The sequence below is a fragment of the Colletotrichum higginsianum genome, chromosome 1 (assembly GCF_001672515.1).
Source record: "Colletotrichum higginsianum IMI 349063 chromosome 1, whole genome shotgun sequence".
Taxonomy (NCBI): Eukaryota; Fungi; Ascomycota; class Sordariomycetes; order Glomerellales; family Glomerellaceae; genus Colletotrichum; species Colletotrichum higginsianum.
In genome coordinates, this window is record NC_030954.1 from 4137147 (window position 1) to 4151899 (window position 14753).

A 14753-nucleotide genomic window follows, 5' to 3' on the forward strand; every position below is an offset into this window, starting at 1 on the left:
CATGGTCGATATCAGTGAGTGGCCGTCCGAGTCAATATCGAGAGCTTCTGGAACAACGATGAAGTCTATCCACGAACGGACCCGGTGCGGACGAGGGACACCCATGCCGCACCTGGCGAGCAACCGCGTATACCAATCGACCGATTGACTGTCTGATTATTGGCTGGCAGGCACCTCTAGGTTCGGTCAAAAGAACAGAAAAGGGAGGTTGGATGGATGTTGTGTGTTTGTCTTAGCCCCCCCCCCCTCTCTTCCACGATCCCAGCATGGCGGCCACTCCAGTTGTATCGACACGAGCCCAGCAGTTCAGTTCGACACAGTTTCAATGCACAGAAAGCGACGAGAGTTATAGCGATGGCTGCCCGCCCGTTCGGCTCCGTGCTGAGAGCCGCATGACATGGAGCAGCCGGGGGAAGCTATCGTTCGACATCTACCAGGGCTCCTTCTCTCCAGCGAAGGTTCAGGCAAGGTGTCGCCGCGCCAGGCTGTTGGTAAAAGTTTCGACCTTGACTACACATTTTTGCAATGTTTCGTCGCCCGTGACTGGTATACCTGTAATGTATATGTGGGTTGGTTGTGTGTGTGTGTGTGTGTGTCTGTGTGCCACAGCGCCGTTGTCGGGCAAACGCGCCGATCTGGGGTTCCAGACGACGCGATGGGTATCACAACGGTTTTTTTCTTTCTTCCAGAAGTTTTTCAGGCCGAAATCAGCCCACTGTGGCTGTCAAGAACCATCACACACGCCTACTTGGGCATGGCCGACAATTCTAAAGTATCCACCCATCAGGGTGGATGTGCTTGCTTAGTTTGAGGTTCGCGACAGGTTTATTGGGGACGGGCGCGGGTGCGCATCGGGACGGAGCTCAGCGTGCGCTTGCGTACGTACGCCCTAGTCCATTGGCATGCGGTTCTCCAAGGCTGGACATGTTTATATTCATTTTTGGCGCTTGTTACGTTCCAGCGGGCTCAGACCTATATTGATGCTTTTGTATGGGGCTTTGAGGAGAGGGAGGGGAGCGAGCGCTGCCACGCTTCTACGCTGCTTGAAATCCGCCATAACCGATACCGAGAGCCAGGATGTCTAATGTTTCGGCGGTGTCCATGTTTCGGGCCTGACAAAGTAAAGCGATAGTTGTATTTGTTGTTGTGTTTAGTACTCGTAGAGACTTTTGAACTCGGGTCTCGGGTCCCACTGGCCAGCTATTTGAGCATTGATACCTCCCACCTGCGGCCGTTCATCATCTGACGACTTGTTGTTAGTTGCGCCGGAGTCAGCCACCGCACCTGCTCCGTCCAATCGACTGCCCAGAGCATCATGCGGACCATCTTCCGGAGCCTGGGCAGCCTTCGAGCGATGCTCGGGCGAGGTAAACTCAAGTTTTTTTTGTTGAAATGGCGTCGCAAAGTTTTCCAACGTTAGAATAGAGCTCACGAATCAAAGGCATTACATCCGCTGCGGCCCTACCTCGGTTCTACTGGCTTGGTTCAGATTCAGCTGCTCGGTTGTCCGGCATCTGGGTCACCTCTCGGAACTTGGAGGATTTCCCTTCTTGGGGCGGGGATGAGGGCGGTTCTTTACGCTCTCTGGGGTGCATAAGTCATGGATCTTGTAGCTTTGGTATCGAATGTTGTTGGCTTCTCTGCTGTCCACCAACTGGACCCTCCCCCCCGCAGTCTTATCTCGCAGAGACGGTTACGCAAACGTAGCAGCTCCTCCGTCGTTACCTCCCAGACCACTGCTCTCTCCAGCCGCCCTTCTCAAACAGCCAAAGCGCTTCCGTCGCATACGCGCGGCTGCCTCTGTGGCCGCCCTCGACGATGGCCGCCTCCGACAGGCTTTCCAGCACCCGCCCCTCCTGAATGCTGCTCCATATGCCCCTCGCCAGGCTGTCCTCCTCGCCGTTGCCCCATTCGCTCTTTCCCAGCCTGTACAGTATCCGGCCCAGTGTCTGGAACGCGACGCAGCGCTGCGCCGGAACAGCGCTCCGCGCATAGATGGCCAGCTCTTCGATCGTGTACCCGGCCGCCTCGGGCGCCTGGCCGTGGTGGTGCAGCCCCTTGGACACGGGGATCGACCTGCTCAGCTTGGGCGGAATCAGGCCGCCCTTAAAGTCGAAGCGCAGCGCCGAGATGGGCAGCGAGGGCTGGCCCGGGTAGTAAGGGGACTCGCGGTCCGCCGGGCTGTGGGCGGTGGGGATGGGCGCCATCCACGCGAGCTTGCTTGGGTCGGCGGGGAGGTTCGGGAAGAACTTCTCGTGGAGGGTCGCGAGGAAATCCGGGTGGGATGGATCAAGGTCGGGAAGGGCGGGCGGCTGGGGGAAGTGCGTCTTGTCGGGCTGAGAGTTGAGCGGGAAGAGGTCTTCCGGGGGCGCCGAGGGGGGGTTGTCTTCGTTCGCGAGGGGCCGTGGCGAGGGCTCCGAGTCCTCGACCTCGGCAAAGGACACGGATTTTGGAGCTGACTTTGATGCTGGCCGGGGCTCGGCCTGGGGTTGCGGCGGCGCAGAGGTGTCTTCGATCTTGATCTCTGGCGCCGGAGCCGGCGCCCCTTTGGCCTTGGTATCTTCCGCGGCGGGCGGATCGAAGGGATTCGGACCGTGTTGCTCATCGATGTTGGCCCTGCCGAGGAGGCGTTGGATGAGCGACGGGTCGAGCGATTCCATCAGTTCCCTCCTCTCCCTCGCGATGTCGTCTGGGCTCATGTCCTCTAGTTTCTGTCTGTTCTCGCGATCGATCCGGCGGCGCTCGGCGGCCTCGAAGGACTTTTGTGAGTCGCTGCCGCCGCCATTATCGTCTGGTTGCGGTGCAGAGATTGAGCTCGTTGCCGCCGCTGTCTGGGCGCCAGTAATGGGCTTGCCCTGTCGCTGCTGCTTGAAGGCGGACACGCGGGTGCGCTTCTTGTGTGCGGGGAAGCCGGTCGGGGCGGCGTCGATGTCGTCGAATACGACAGGGGGCTTCGCGGGTGGCGTCTCTTTTTCGACGATGTCGCCGACCAACATGAGTGTGTTCATTGTTGCAACTTTTGCTGCTGTTGCTGCTACTGTTGTAGTGAAAGCGGTTGGCGTAAGGGTGGACTCTGGGACGGTTTGAAGTGATCACCAATCCGATGGTGGTGGGGGTTCCTTTTTTTTCTGCCACTGCGACGAGTTTGGAGTGACGTACCTTTTTGGTTTTCACTGCACCCCGGGGCCCAGGCTGGTTAGACCCCCCCTGCCTTCTTCGGAACTGCCCGTGCGGCACCCCGACACAAGCTCATTTTCAGATGGGCGCACATCGGGGCCGGGGTCATCTCGCCAAGGGGATTGAAATTGCCGCATATCGAAATCTCAGGGCTAGATTCCCAGCGATTTATCGTGCGCGAACAAAAGTGTCCTTCTCTTCGATTCATTCATTGTCTTCCCTTAATCGGTAGGCACACCAAAGCAAATGGGAGTTGAGAAAGCCACAAACGGCTGGACCAACCAGGCTGCGCTAGTGGGAGGCTCGTTGTTGGCTTGTTGGCTTTCGTCCCAAACCCCGACAATGCGCCGTTTTTAGAGTTGTGGCTGACAGACGGGAGCTGAGCCACATCACTTTTTTGCATTAGCGTCGATCGCTCGCGGATTTCCAGAAACCTTTTGGATGGGGTCTTGTTTGATTGACACCGCACTCTCTGGCACTGTAGTTTGCCACCTAGCCTGTACCTGGTCCCAGCGACTAAAGAGATGAAACTCGCTGTATTTTGTTTGAGAGCTGGCGATGTGCCCTTTGTGCAGAAAATGAGGTTACAACTTTCCAACACGTCCTATTCTGCCGAGTCAGTAATGCTGCGTATGTCTCTCTCCCGACAAGAGATTGACCCTACCAAACGGGCTAGACGATCCGAAGGAATTTCGGCTGAAGATGCAAATGTCTCCTTTTCCCCTACTTGTCGTTTTTCCTCCGCCAACCATCCCATCAAACCATTGTCGTCTGTGTCTCGCCGATGGAAAGAATGTTGGTACGGATAAGAGAAGGACCTATGCATGTTCTTTTGAATTCGTGGCGTGTTGCAGATTCTGCAACATGTCTTTCAACTCTGGAGCACTAGCAGCATATGTACAGAGTATGTTGCCCAACAAGACCGCCGTCGTCTGTCCTATCGACAGTCCGGATAGGCTCTAGTAAACCGCAGTAAGAGCAGGCCTGATTCCACCACCTGCAGCCAGCAAGGGGGGCATCAATCCGAAGATGTCCGGTATCAATCATGACTGAGACTTCGACACAGCCCATCAATGAGGCTCGTTGACCAAAATATACATCACCTTCACCATGACCCGCCAGCACAACACATGCAGCAAGGGAAGCAGGGGAATTTAAACATGCGTTGCGCCGTCGTTATTCTCTTCCCCTAGTGGCAGTGGGGGAAAGAGATCTGGGCCGGTGCATGCGCCCTGGCCCTCCAGTGTGATCTCCCCTACAACCCCTGGCTTTTCCCTCCTGTTCTGGGCTCGGCATGGTTTGCACAAGATCCTTGTAGCAGGCGCGGTTATCTGGGACGCTAGAGCGGAAATGGAAGCCGGACGTGGTTCAACGTCAGACGCGCAGAACCCATGGATGGCCCACTTCCAGCGTCGCACCTCACTCGCATTGGAAGAAAAGGAAGCGTGGCACATCTTTTATGTACCCGGTACCTGCGCCCGGACCCGTGTTTCTCTTTTTCTGCTTGGTGACCCCCCTCTCAGCTCCGACCTCTGGACATGCCACCAGACTACCCAGGTTACTACCACCACCCTATCACCCAGGTACCTACCAGTGCTGCAGCACGCAGTGTTCCCCTTTCCCTGTTGCTTGTTGATGGGAAATTCCACGACCCCTTCTTTTCCCTCCTTTCCCCACGGCTCGGCTCCTGCTTACCCCCTCCTCTCCTGGCGCGGCTGCATACCTCTGGACTGGACGAGGTACCTTCGACCCCCTCGCATCCCCGTAGCGCCGCCGCCTTGCTACTCCACGTCTTCCCAATTGATATTACCGCATCCATCCGGGACAACACCGCGGAGCACACGCACACCTGCCGCGGCAAGAGCCCGTCCCGTCGCATCTCTTCGGTGCGTGCTGGCTGTTGATAGACTGATAGTGGACGACTTGACCCCTTCCCCAAAGTTACCTGCGGAGGAGTTCCTCGCATCGGGCTGGCCGCTCGCCCTACTTCCTTGCCCTGCATGATCCGGTGTCTGGCTCTTCTCCGGCTGGCTTTGCCTTGGTGGCTACCTTGGCCCTTGTGGTGGTGGTTTACCTACTCTACGTTGACACCTGATGACCTCGTCTTTTGCCCTTGCCATCATGACTGGCACCGACGAGTTAAAGCGGAGAAGTACCAGAGCACCAAAAGCCGCCGACCTCCGAAGGGGGGGCGTGTTCCCATTCCCATCTTGAGGTCGAGTTCCTTGCCAGACCATCCCGTCATCCCGCCCACGTCGTCTTTTCTTTCTAGGTCTGGCCCACGTTTGGAGGTTTACACATTTCGCTATGCCGGCCCAGTGTTAATTCCTCTTCCTGCCATCGCTTCTTCGTCTTGGTGTTTCCCCCCTTCCTGCCTCCGCTCCCATTACTGCCGCCGCTGGCCTCCACTTTGGTTGAGTGTCAGTCAGGGTGAGGTGAGGTCTGCACCTGGCGCTTTTCCTCCGGTCGTCCACTCTTTCATGTTGTTGCCATTCCCATTTCCATTCCCCCTCCTCTTCTCAAGCTGCTGCTCCTGCTCCTGTTCCCATTCCCATTCCTTTCCCAGTCAATCAGTCGCTCGCTCTTTTCTTTCCTTCCTGATCTTGGCCGCGCCCACCCCATCTCCCCATTCATTCACCCCCGTTGTTTCCGTCCTTCCCCTTCCCCTTCCCTCTTTCTCTCCCCCCGTCCACGTTCCTCGTGCTCCTGGTCCTGAGGCCATCTGATCCCATTAACGTGCCCCCCAGCCTAGTCCGAGTCTCTAATTCGGCTGTAGTAATAAAATTTCCCTTGCCTTTCACGCCTGCTGAGGCCATCCACGTCTGCTCGGTGCCCCGTTTTTCTCGTCTTGCGCAGCAGCCAAAATCATTGTTGTTCTCCCCCCAAAAACGTAGCCATCCCCATCTCCTCTTCCGATCGCCCAATTCTCTCCTCCTTTTCCCTTTTCACAACTACCACGACACTGCAAATCCCACTGCAGATACACCCAATCCATCAATTCCGCCATCGCCACCCATCGTCGACATCCTGAAAAGACCATCATTTTGTTCAGCTCATTAAACTGCACTCTTTGACGGTCCCCGGTCCGCAGCTTTCCTGCATATCGACCTTTTTCTCTCCCTCAAAGGTACCAGCGGTCGTCAAAAAAACACGACTTTCGAATCTCCCTTGAGGTTATTCACGAGTTCCCACCCACGACTCCGCACGGCCACACCGCAGGTGACCGGTGCAGCAGCAGCCTCCTTCCTGCCTTAGCCAACCTAGTCCACCTTACATAATTCCGTCCCCCCCCCCCCTCCCAACCCAAATCAGCCAATCCGACGCTAGAGATACAAACGCACCACAACGCGAACCTGTCTCCCTGTCGGAGCAAAAAGTGAGGTCATTCAGGACGACCTACTGATTCAAGCCGCCGTCCAACCAAAAGCCGGCCATTCTTCGATGCACGACATCTTCAGCGGTCTGCGATAGGAAAAAGCTCGTACGAGTTGCATCTGAACTATTTTTCCGCCTCAAAACCGAGATTTGGTTCAACTGTTCTATCGGTCTTATTCCCAAGGCTTCTCTCGGAGTGGTGTCTTCTGGTGGTGGAGGAGAGCCAGCTATGCGCGACAGCTCCTCGCCTGAACTTTCGTCACCACCTTCCGGCTCAATCTCAGAACCCGGCTCGCCTCTAATCAGCCGACCGAACAACAACATGGATATGGACGAGATCATCGTCGACCCCTCTCAACCACGCTTCGGCGTCCTCACAGGAAACGAGCAACCCCAACCCGAAGTTCGCCTTACGGCCGCTGGTCTCCCGCGCAAGAAGCCCGGTCGCAAGCCTGGCTCTACCGTCAAGCCCAGAAACCCTGATGAGCCGCCTAAAGTGCGCCGGCCGAGAAAGCCTCGCGACCCTAATGCGCCGCCCATTCAGAGGAAGAGGAAGTCGGCACCAGCACAGGATGCCGATGCCGGCTCGGACTCGAAATCTCTCGCAGCTGCAGCCGCCTCGTCTTCAACCCCCCCCCCTCCTAGACAGGCCAAAACCATAGATATTGCTGGTATCACTTCCGACTCTCGGCCTGGCTCAGCCCAGCCTGAACACACAGCGCAGAAAGCGCCCAAGCGAGAGGAACTACCCCGTTCGATGCAGGGCATTCTGAACGCCGAACCAGAGGTCGAGTCGAAGCCGCACAGCGCAGCTCTGCCGACGCGCATGAGTGGACATTACGATCCCATCCGGGGCAGCTATGATCCCGTGAGAGGAATCTTTGGCATCGCGTCTTCGCCGAGACCCACAACTCAGCCCGTCAACCGACCTAGCGCGTCGCCTTCAATTGCCAGTCTTGTCGATCCGCCCGCACAGAACGTGACGTCGCCTTCGACCCAAACTTACGGCGCTTCAACTCAGTCCCGAACACAAGACAACGCATCTGTCCCCGCCTCGCCACCTTATCCCGCTAGATCGGCTCCTCAACCCATCTCGAAACCACCTGCTCCCGACCCGAAGAAGGCACTCGCTCCCCCGCCGGTGCCCGCTGCGAAGACGGATGCTAAGTTAAAGGATGCAGTCTCGACTGCTGGCTCCGTCGCGAGCAAGAAGCCCTCGCCTAAGCAGAAACCACAGAAGTCTGGCATCTCGTCGCCCAAGATCAGTGCGTTGGATGAGCCTCGTGGTGACGTCCTTTCCGATCGATCCATTCTCGACTTTGGCAGGGCTGAGAATGGCAAGGAATACAAGGCGCCAGATATTGTTCTCGACATCCCTATCAAGCCGGGCGACACCAACATATACGTCAACGTGATGCGCATGGCGGAGGAGAAGTATGGCTGGGATGCTCTGCACCCCCGGCTGGCGGAGAAGCGAGACCGCAAAGCGCGTATTGCTGCCGCCTCTGCTGCTCTGGAGAAGACGGCGTCGGGACAAGAATCGGGCGACGAGATGTCGGAGGATTCAGACAAGGAGGCCAGCAACGTGGAGATGGGTGGCATGACCAGCGGTGCTGACGTGCCAGAGAAACCGAAAAAGAAGAAGCGCAATTTCAAGGAAGACGAGTACGACAAGGACGACGACTTTGTCGACGACTCTGAGCTATTGTGGGAGCAGCAGGCTGCCGCCAGCAGAGATGGGTTTTTCGTGTACTCTGGCCCACTGGTGCCCGAGGTCGAGAAGCCCATAGACACTAGGTTTGTTGCACTCGCATTGGGTCTTTTCGTGAACAAAACGCTTACACCATCTAGACCCGATGGACTACCCAAACGTGGTCGCGGTAGCCGAGGCGGTCGCATTGGCGGCCGTGGCGGCACCACTCGCGGCGAAGGCGGCACCGGCCGTGGCGGAGGCCCAGGGTCCAGAGGCGGTCGAGGATCTCGTGGCGGTTCACTCACACGCAAGCCGCGCATCACAAAGTCGGAAAAGGAACAACTCGAGCGTGAGAAAGCCGAACGCCAGCGACAAGCAGAGCTGAGCGCCAAGTCTACCAACGGCTATTCGCTCCAGCCCCAGACACCTTCCTTCGCGGCAGGAATGGCCGGAGCATAGACTGCATCTACATGGCAACACTCTCTACGACGGCGAGTTAGGCCTTACATCACGAGAGAAGGACAATGCCGAAAGGTGTTATTTGCGGCTCTTGTCTGGACGAAACATACAAGTGCGAAGAATTGTTCGGCAATGGAATGTCTTTGAGAAGTTGCTACCACTGCGACTATAGAGAAGTTTGATGAAGAACCATGGTCTCCGAAAGACAAGACGTCATTCGGAGCAGGCGTTGATGGGTCGATACCCGTTTTCTTGGTGATTGACTTTGCTGGCGGGTTGACATGGTTAAGTCAGAGTGGCACTGCTTCGTGGACGGAATGGGACGGCATGGGGGATCCCAGAAGAGCGGCGTTCGGATTTGAAGGATTGATTGATTGTTGGACGGAACGGGACAACGGCCGGATGGCTCCACATGGAGACCACCACCACCTCGGTATTGACAGGAGTTTGCAACTGCGCGATAGAAAGGTTTGCGGATCGTTGATACTTTGAAGTCTATACGTATTTCTAGAGAAACCCGCTTCCGAACAAAGTACTATTAATGACGTTTGCCTGTTCCATACGCAAGTGATTTAACGGTTGTGTACGAAATACCGCATGTGTTCGTGTGAGTAGATGTTTCAAGTCGAGCCAACCCTGATCAACGATTGGTGATGACAATGGACCACCAGATGGGTCTGGACTCTGGACCCTACGTGGTATCCGTATCTGGCACATGGCACCTGGCAACTGGCGGTTGTGGATACGCAGAGCGCATGCTTGTAGCGAGGCGTAATGTCATTGTGGGGGTGGCATCGGCTGTCAACGCCCCGTAATGCGCTGGGCTTTAGGCGGCAGAAAAGCGCCAAGATTTCGCATAAGCGATTTCTCCACTGTCCAAAAAATTTCGAATCGAAAATTCGCAGCAATCCCGCCCGCAAACCGCCCGCTGATATCAAAGCTCACTCTGCTCACCGAGTCTGCTTGCACGCGCCCAGCTGTCGACCTTTCGTTTTCGCTCCTTAACGGCAAACACTCCAACCAAACCTTACGGTCCCATTTCGACAAGAAGTTGTTTGTGCTCTTTTCCTTGTACAAAAGAACAACTACTTTATTTTTTCAAACAAGAAAGAAAAAGACACAAGGGGGGAAATGGCGGAATCTACATTGCAGGTTCGTTATGTCCGTGCCCCGCCACCTGCTAAGAAAAATAGCGGCTGGCGATGATGATGGTCCTGTCATGTCCAACAAGGCAGGGTGGCATTGACAACCTCAATAGGACCGCCTGCGCGAGCACTCAAAGGCCTTTGATGGTCTTTTGTCCCTCATCCCGGCCAAGATGTACTATGGAGAAGACAACTCTGTACGTGTGCCTTGCCCAAGCCTTACTCCCTCCATGTTCTGCGAGCGATCGCCTGGCGACCGAAGGCCCTCCCACTGCGGTCGCACCTCTCGTCAAGATTCTCTCCCCTCTTCCAGGTCTTTAAAGTGCCTACCCGAAAAAGGAGTACGTTTGCTTACGCAAGATACCTTTCTCGCAGGACCAATGGAAGAAGACGAAGCAGACAAAAGCCGAAGCCAAAGCGGCCAAGATCTCCAAGCTGGACCCTGATAGCGAGCTGAACCGCAACGCAAAGGAGGTCATGGATGAGCGCGCAGCGCGCAACAAGCGCAAGCTGCAGGAGATGCAGGAGGAGGAGGATAGACAGGAGGCTGCCGGCGATGACGAGGGCATCCCCGGCGTGCAGAGGGAGCTGCCCGGCCAGGGCCTCCGCAATAAGGACTATAAGAAGCAGAAGACGGCCGACCCTCTCGACACCGTTGAGGACGCCAACCCAGCCGAGATGTCGCAAAATCAGCTCATGAGACTCGCGAGGAAGGAGGCCAAGAAGGAAAAGCGCGCCGACAAGAAGGCGAAGAAGGCCGAGAAGAAGGCTGCTAAGATGGAAACCGGCGAATCTGCCACACCCGTCGCCGCCGTCGGTGACGCTGCCTCCCAAGTGTCCGAGGTCAAGGCGTCCAGCAAGCCGGCGGAGGAGGCTAAGACCTCAGCAAAGTCCCCCGCCGCTACCGCCAAGAAGGAGTCCAAGAAGGAGTCAAAGAAGCAACAGAAGAAGGCCGAGCCCAAAGACGCCAAGCCCGCCAGCAATGACCATGACAGGGACGGCGACAAGGACGACGAGGAGTACGAGACCGTCGACGAAGAGTCCGATGACGAGGGCTACGCTGCGACGGCGGACCTCAACCCTCTCGACCTCTCCGGTCTCAAGCCCACCGAGTCCAGCAGCGGCGCCTCAAGCCCGACCTCGACACCGGACTCCACCTTTGACACCGCCGCGGGGGCAACCGCCGCCTCCGCCGAGGCCACGAGCGCGACGACCTCGACGAGCTCCACGGTCCCGCCCTCCGAGAAGCCGAAGCACATCAAGCTCCCCGCCGACACCTCGGCTCTCCGCGCCCGGCTCGCGGCGCGGATAGAAGCCCTCCGCGCGGCCCGCAAGGCCGACGGCCCGGACGGCAAACCGATTCGCACACGCCAGGAGCTCATCGAGGCGCGCCGCGCCAAGCAGGCCCAGCGCAAAGAGCACAAGAAGGAGCTCCGCACCAAGGCGCGTCTCGAGGAGGAGGCCAAGCGCGAGGAGGCGCTGGTTCTCAACTCGCCCAGCGTCATGTCGCCGCGCGTCGGCCTCGGCGACGACGACGAGCCGGCCAACTTCGCCTTTGGCCGCGTCGCGTTCGACGACGGCACCAAGCTCTCGCACGACCTGTCGCATGCGCTCAACACGCACAAGAAGCGCGGGCCGTCGGACCCCAAGACGGCGCTCATCAAGATCCAGAACCAGAAGAAGCGGCTCGCGGCGCTCGACAAGGAGAAGCAGGCCGACATCGCCGAGAAGGAGCAGTGGCTGACGGCGCGGAAGCGGGCCGAGGGCGAGCGCATCCGCGACGACGAGCAGGCGCTCAAGAAGGCCGTCAAGCGCAAGGACCAGACCAAGAAGAAGAGCGAGAAGGCGTGGAAGGAGCGCAGCGATGGCGTCGCCAAGGCGATCCGCGAGAAGCAGAAGAAGCGCGACGACAACATCAAGAAGCGCAAGGACGAGAAGCTCGCGCACAAGCTCGGCCGCAAGAGCGGGAAGAAGGTCGGCAGCGGGCCCAAGAAGGCGAGGCCCGGGTTCGAGGGAAGTTTCGGCGGTGGCAAGAAGAAGAAATAAAGGCCTCGTTCGCCCATATCCCCCCTCCCTCCCTCTCTCTCTCCTCCCGGTGAAAGATCACCGAGACTCGTGAGGAACAGAGAGGGGGGGACGGGAAGGGGGAGAGAGGGAGTTGGGACGTGTTGATGGAGGACGCGAGACGCACAACAATAGCAACAACAAAATCTTAATCGATACCCCCCGCCCCCCGGGTGGTGAAAGGAGAAGGAAGGAAAAGGGTCTTCGAGAGGAAACCCAGGGTGGTTGTTGCATCATCTGCTACGTACGGATGGGGGGGAAAACTCAGGCGTTCATGGGGGCAAAATAACTGTAAACCTTTTTCTTCTTCTGCTGTTTTGCACATCGAAAAAAAAAACGGGGAGGGGGAATGGCGGCGTAGGAGGGAACCCGTGAATACATATTTCAATCGTTCTAGCCATGACATGACCCAGCCTCTCGCCGTCTCCTTCGTTCGCGGCCACGCGCCACCGGGTCTCGACATGGTCATCGGGGCATCATCGCCCATGGGTCTGAGAAGCAACGTATCGTGTGTTCAACGGCACGACGTCGCGCATGTTTGGGACTCAAGTCTCGGCCCGGGGTAGAAGAGAAGACTCTGTATTCATGTGCTCACTAACGCCAGATAATGTTCTCCTCGTCTCGAAACCCACCACAAGCTGGGGAGACCAGATCAAGAAGAAGGGGGTTGTTGGGAAAGACGAGCTTCGCAGATACACACATCACTTCGTACTGTCCTTATCCACGCGCTACATTTTTTTGGGGGGAAGAGGGTTTGTGTTGTTCATTGTGAGTGTTGTTGCATTAAAACGATCGCTTACGGTGGAATAAAAAGAGGTAGTTGAAACCCAACCGACTACACGCGTGTGTATATTTTCGCCATCCCGGTCATCCTTCATTCTTTTCCTTTTGGAAACACCGTTATCTCCAGCGAGGCAAAGGAGGAATGCAGCAGCAGCGCCCTTTTCATAATGTTTCCCCTGCCTACCGGCTGAACCCAAATATCCTGCCCCATCCCTCCCAACTACATGTTGCAATTTCTTTTGGTTTCCGGGGAACAGAAGAAACAAGGTTTTCCCCTTTTCGATTTACTGGTCATTTCTCGTGAGGGTTCGAATATGGTGAAGGTTGGGAGTGCTCAATGCTGGGCGTTTCGAAAGTGTCGTCTAGGTTGTGAATAGTAGTGAGAAGAAAAGGGGGACGGGAAGGGGTTGCTCCCAGAAATTGCCCAAGTCGCCGCGACCAGGCCCTCCATCGGGGGCCACAGAGGCGGGGTAATCGGATTTGAGTATTTCGGGGTCGATTATGTTTACAAGAGGGAGTCGAGACGGGTGAAAACGCTCAGACAGGCGGCGACAACTTCGAGTTGCAGCTCCTTGTCCTTGCCGCTGCTGATTTCCTGCACAAGGTTGTTAGCTAGGTGGGTTGCCGGCGAGGCGGCGGGGGACACCGGGTTAGCATACCTCTGCGATGACTTGGGGAAGGTTGGCGCCGATGCCATTGCCGGTGGCCTTCTTTCCGAATGGCCACTGGCTGTAGTCGGCGAGGAGCTCGTCCGTCTGGGCGAAGGCGCGCTCGCGGGCCTCGTGGCCGAGGGTGCTGAGGGCGTTCTCGAGCACGTTGGCGGCGTAGGCGGCGCAAACCATGGCAATGGTGCGCACGTAGCGGAACTCAAGGTTCTCGGGCAGGAACTGGGACGCGGGTAGGACGACAGTACGCTGGGTCAGAACGTTACGGACACGGCGGCGAATCTCCTCCTTGGCCCCTCCGTCAGCGACAGGGTGGGTCGCCATGTCGAAGAGAAGGAAGTTGCGCTTCTCGGTGCGGAGAATACCCTTATCGACGAGACCCTTGGCCAGGCGCTCGCGAACCTGTTTTAATTGGTATCCAATCTTCATCAAGTTCCATGTTTCTCCTGCCATAGGGGACAATCGTCAGCAGATGCACTGAAAGCGCAAAGAGGACAGCGCGGTGTGCAATCCAAGGGAGAAAAGGGAGCGGGGGCATTACCGCTCATCAGGTCAATCCAGGAGCTGACGCTCATCTTCTCGCTCTGCTTCATCATCTTCAATGCCTCGTCGAGTAGCACTTCGCCTGTAAGGGTCTCGTCGATCACTTCGATGACGCGGTCTGCGAGGGGAAAGCGCCGTCTCGAGGCATCCTTCTGCATGCTGATGCGACCCCGGAAGGCGAGCTCAATGACGATGCATCCTCGGAGAGCGTATGAGATGTTGTCGTTCCAGAACGATAGGTAGCCCTGCACAGTGCAACAAAAGCAAATTAGCGACCTGGCCTCAATATTGGCAATTGTGAAGCGCTTGTACCTGCTTGTCCTTGAGGCCGAGCAGTAGAACCTCCTCCATCAAGGTCAACTTGGGCTGTTTGCTGCGTTCGGCGCTCTCACTGATGTCGCGGGGGTCGAAGGCGATCTTGTGGCCGTTCTCTCCGCTCTCGTAGCTCGTCTCGGGGGCGCTGTCCTTGAAGTTGTTCGTGGAGTTGGTGCGGGGAGCGCCGTTGCTGGTCTCGCCATCGCCGGCCGCGGCGCCTCCACCTCCTCGGCGTCTAGTAAGACCTCCTGCCGGTGCTGACATGGTGTCGGATGTTTGGGAGAGGTGTCGTGGGGATGTCGTCAATGGACAAAGGGAGTTAGAGCTGCTGGCTCTGCTGGGCTCGGGTCGGGGGATTGTGCACAAAGTCGGGCTCGGTCAAGCGGTCGTCGCAGATGAGACGCTTGGCACTGGTGACAGATCGCGCGAATAAGGATCGGATAGCAAGGCAATGCAGGACGAAGCAAAGCAGTTGTCGGCAAAGGTAGCTGTCAACGTCGTAATGGCTGGGGGTGAGGGCGCTCGGTCGTGATG

At 57.2% G+C, this 14753-nt stretch overlaps 4 protein-coding genes across 4 annotated transcripts; 2 read left to right on the top strand and 2 right to left on the bottom strand.

Annotated features, from left to right (window-relative positions):
* Positions 1-1721: 1721 nt before the first annotated feature.
* CH63R_01234 (Transcription factor) lies at positions 1722-3008 on the bottom strand (the record flags this gene model as incomplete). The annotated part of the gene is made up of 1 exon (XM_018296209.1): positions 1722-3008. The coding sequence occupies one exon, from the start codon at positions 3006-3008 to the stop codon at positions 1722-1724; it is 1287 nt and encodes a 428-aa protein (XP_018164571.1).
* A 3773-nt stretch (positions 3009-6781) lies between these two features.
* On the top strand, positions 6782-8704 carry CH63R_01235 (histone promoter control 2; the record flags this gene model as incomplete). The annotated part of the gene is made up of 2 exons (XM_018296210.1): positions 6782-8349; positions 8404-8704. 2 exons carry the CDS (start codon positions 6782-6784, stop codon positions 8702-8704), a joined length of 1869 nt encoding a protein of 622 aa, XP_018164572.1.
* A 1131-nt stretch (positions 8705-9835) lies between these two features.
* CH63R_01236 (Surfeit locus protein 6) lies at positions 9836-11895 on the top strand (the record flags this gene model as incomplete). Its single annotated transcript, XM_018296211.1, has 3 exons — positions 9836-9856; positions 9963-10046; positions 10225-11895. 3 exons carry the CDS (start codon positions 9836-9838, stop codon positions 11893-11895), a joined length of 1776 nt encoding a protein of 591 aa, XP_018164573.1.
* A 1306-nt stretch (positions 11896-13201) lies between these two features.
* CH63R_01237 (Vacuolar protein sorting-associated protein 74) lies at positions 13202-14483 on the bottom strand (the record flags this gene model as incomplete). The annotated part of the gene is made up of 4 exons (XM_018296212.1): positions 13202-13291; positions 13356-13807; positions 13903-14149; positions 14217-14483. The coding sequence occupies 4 exons, from the start codon at positions 14481-14483 to the stop codon at positions 13202-13204; spliced, it is 1056 nt and encodes a 351-aa protein (XP_018164574.1).
* Positions 14484-14753: the final 270 nt, after the last annotated feature.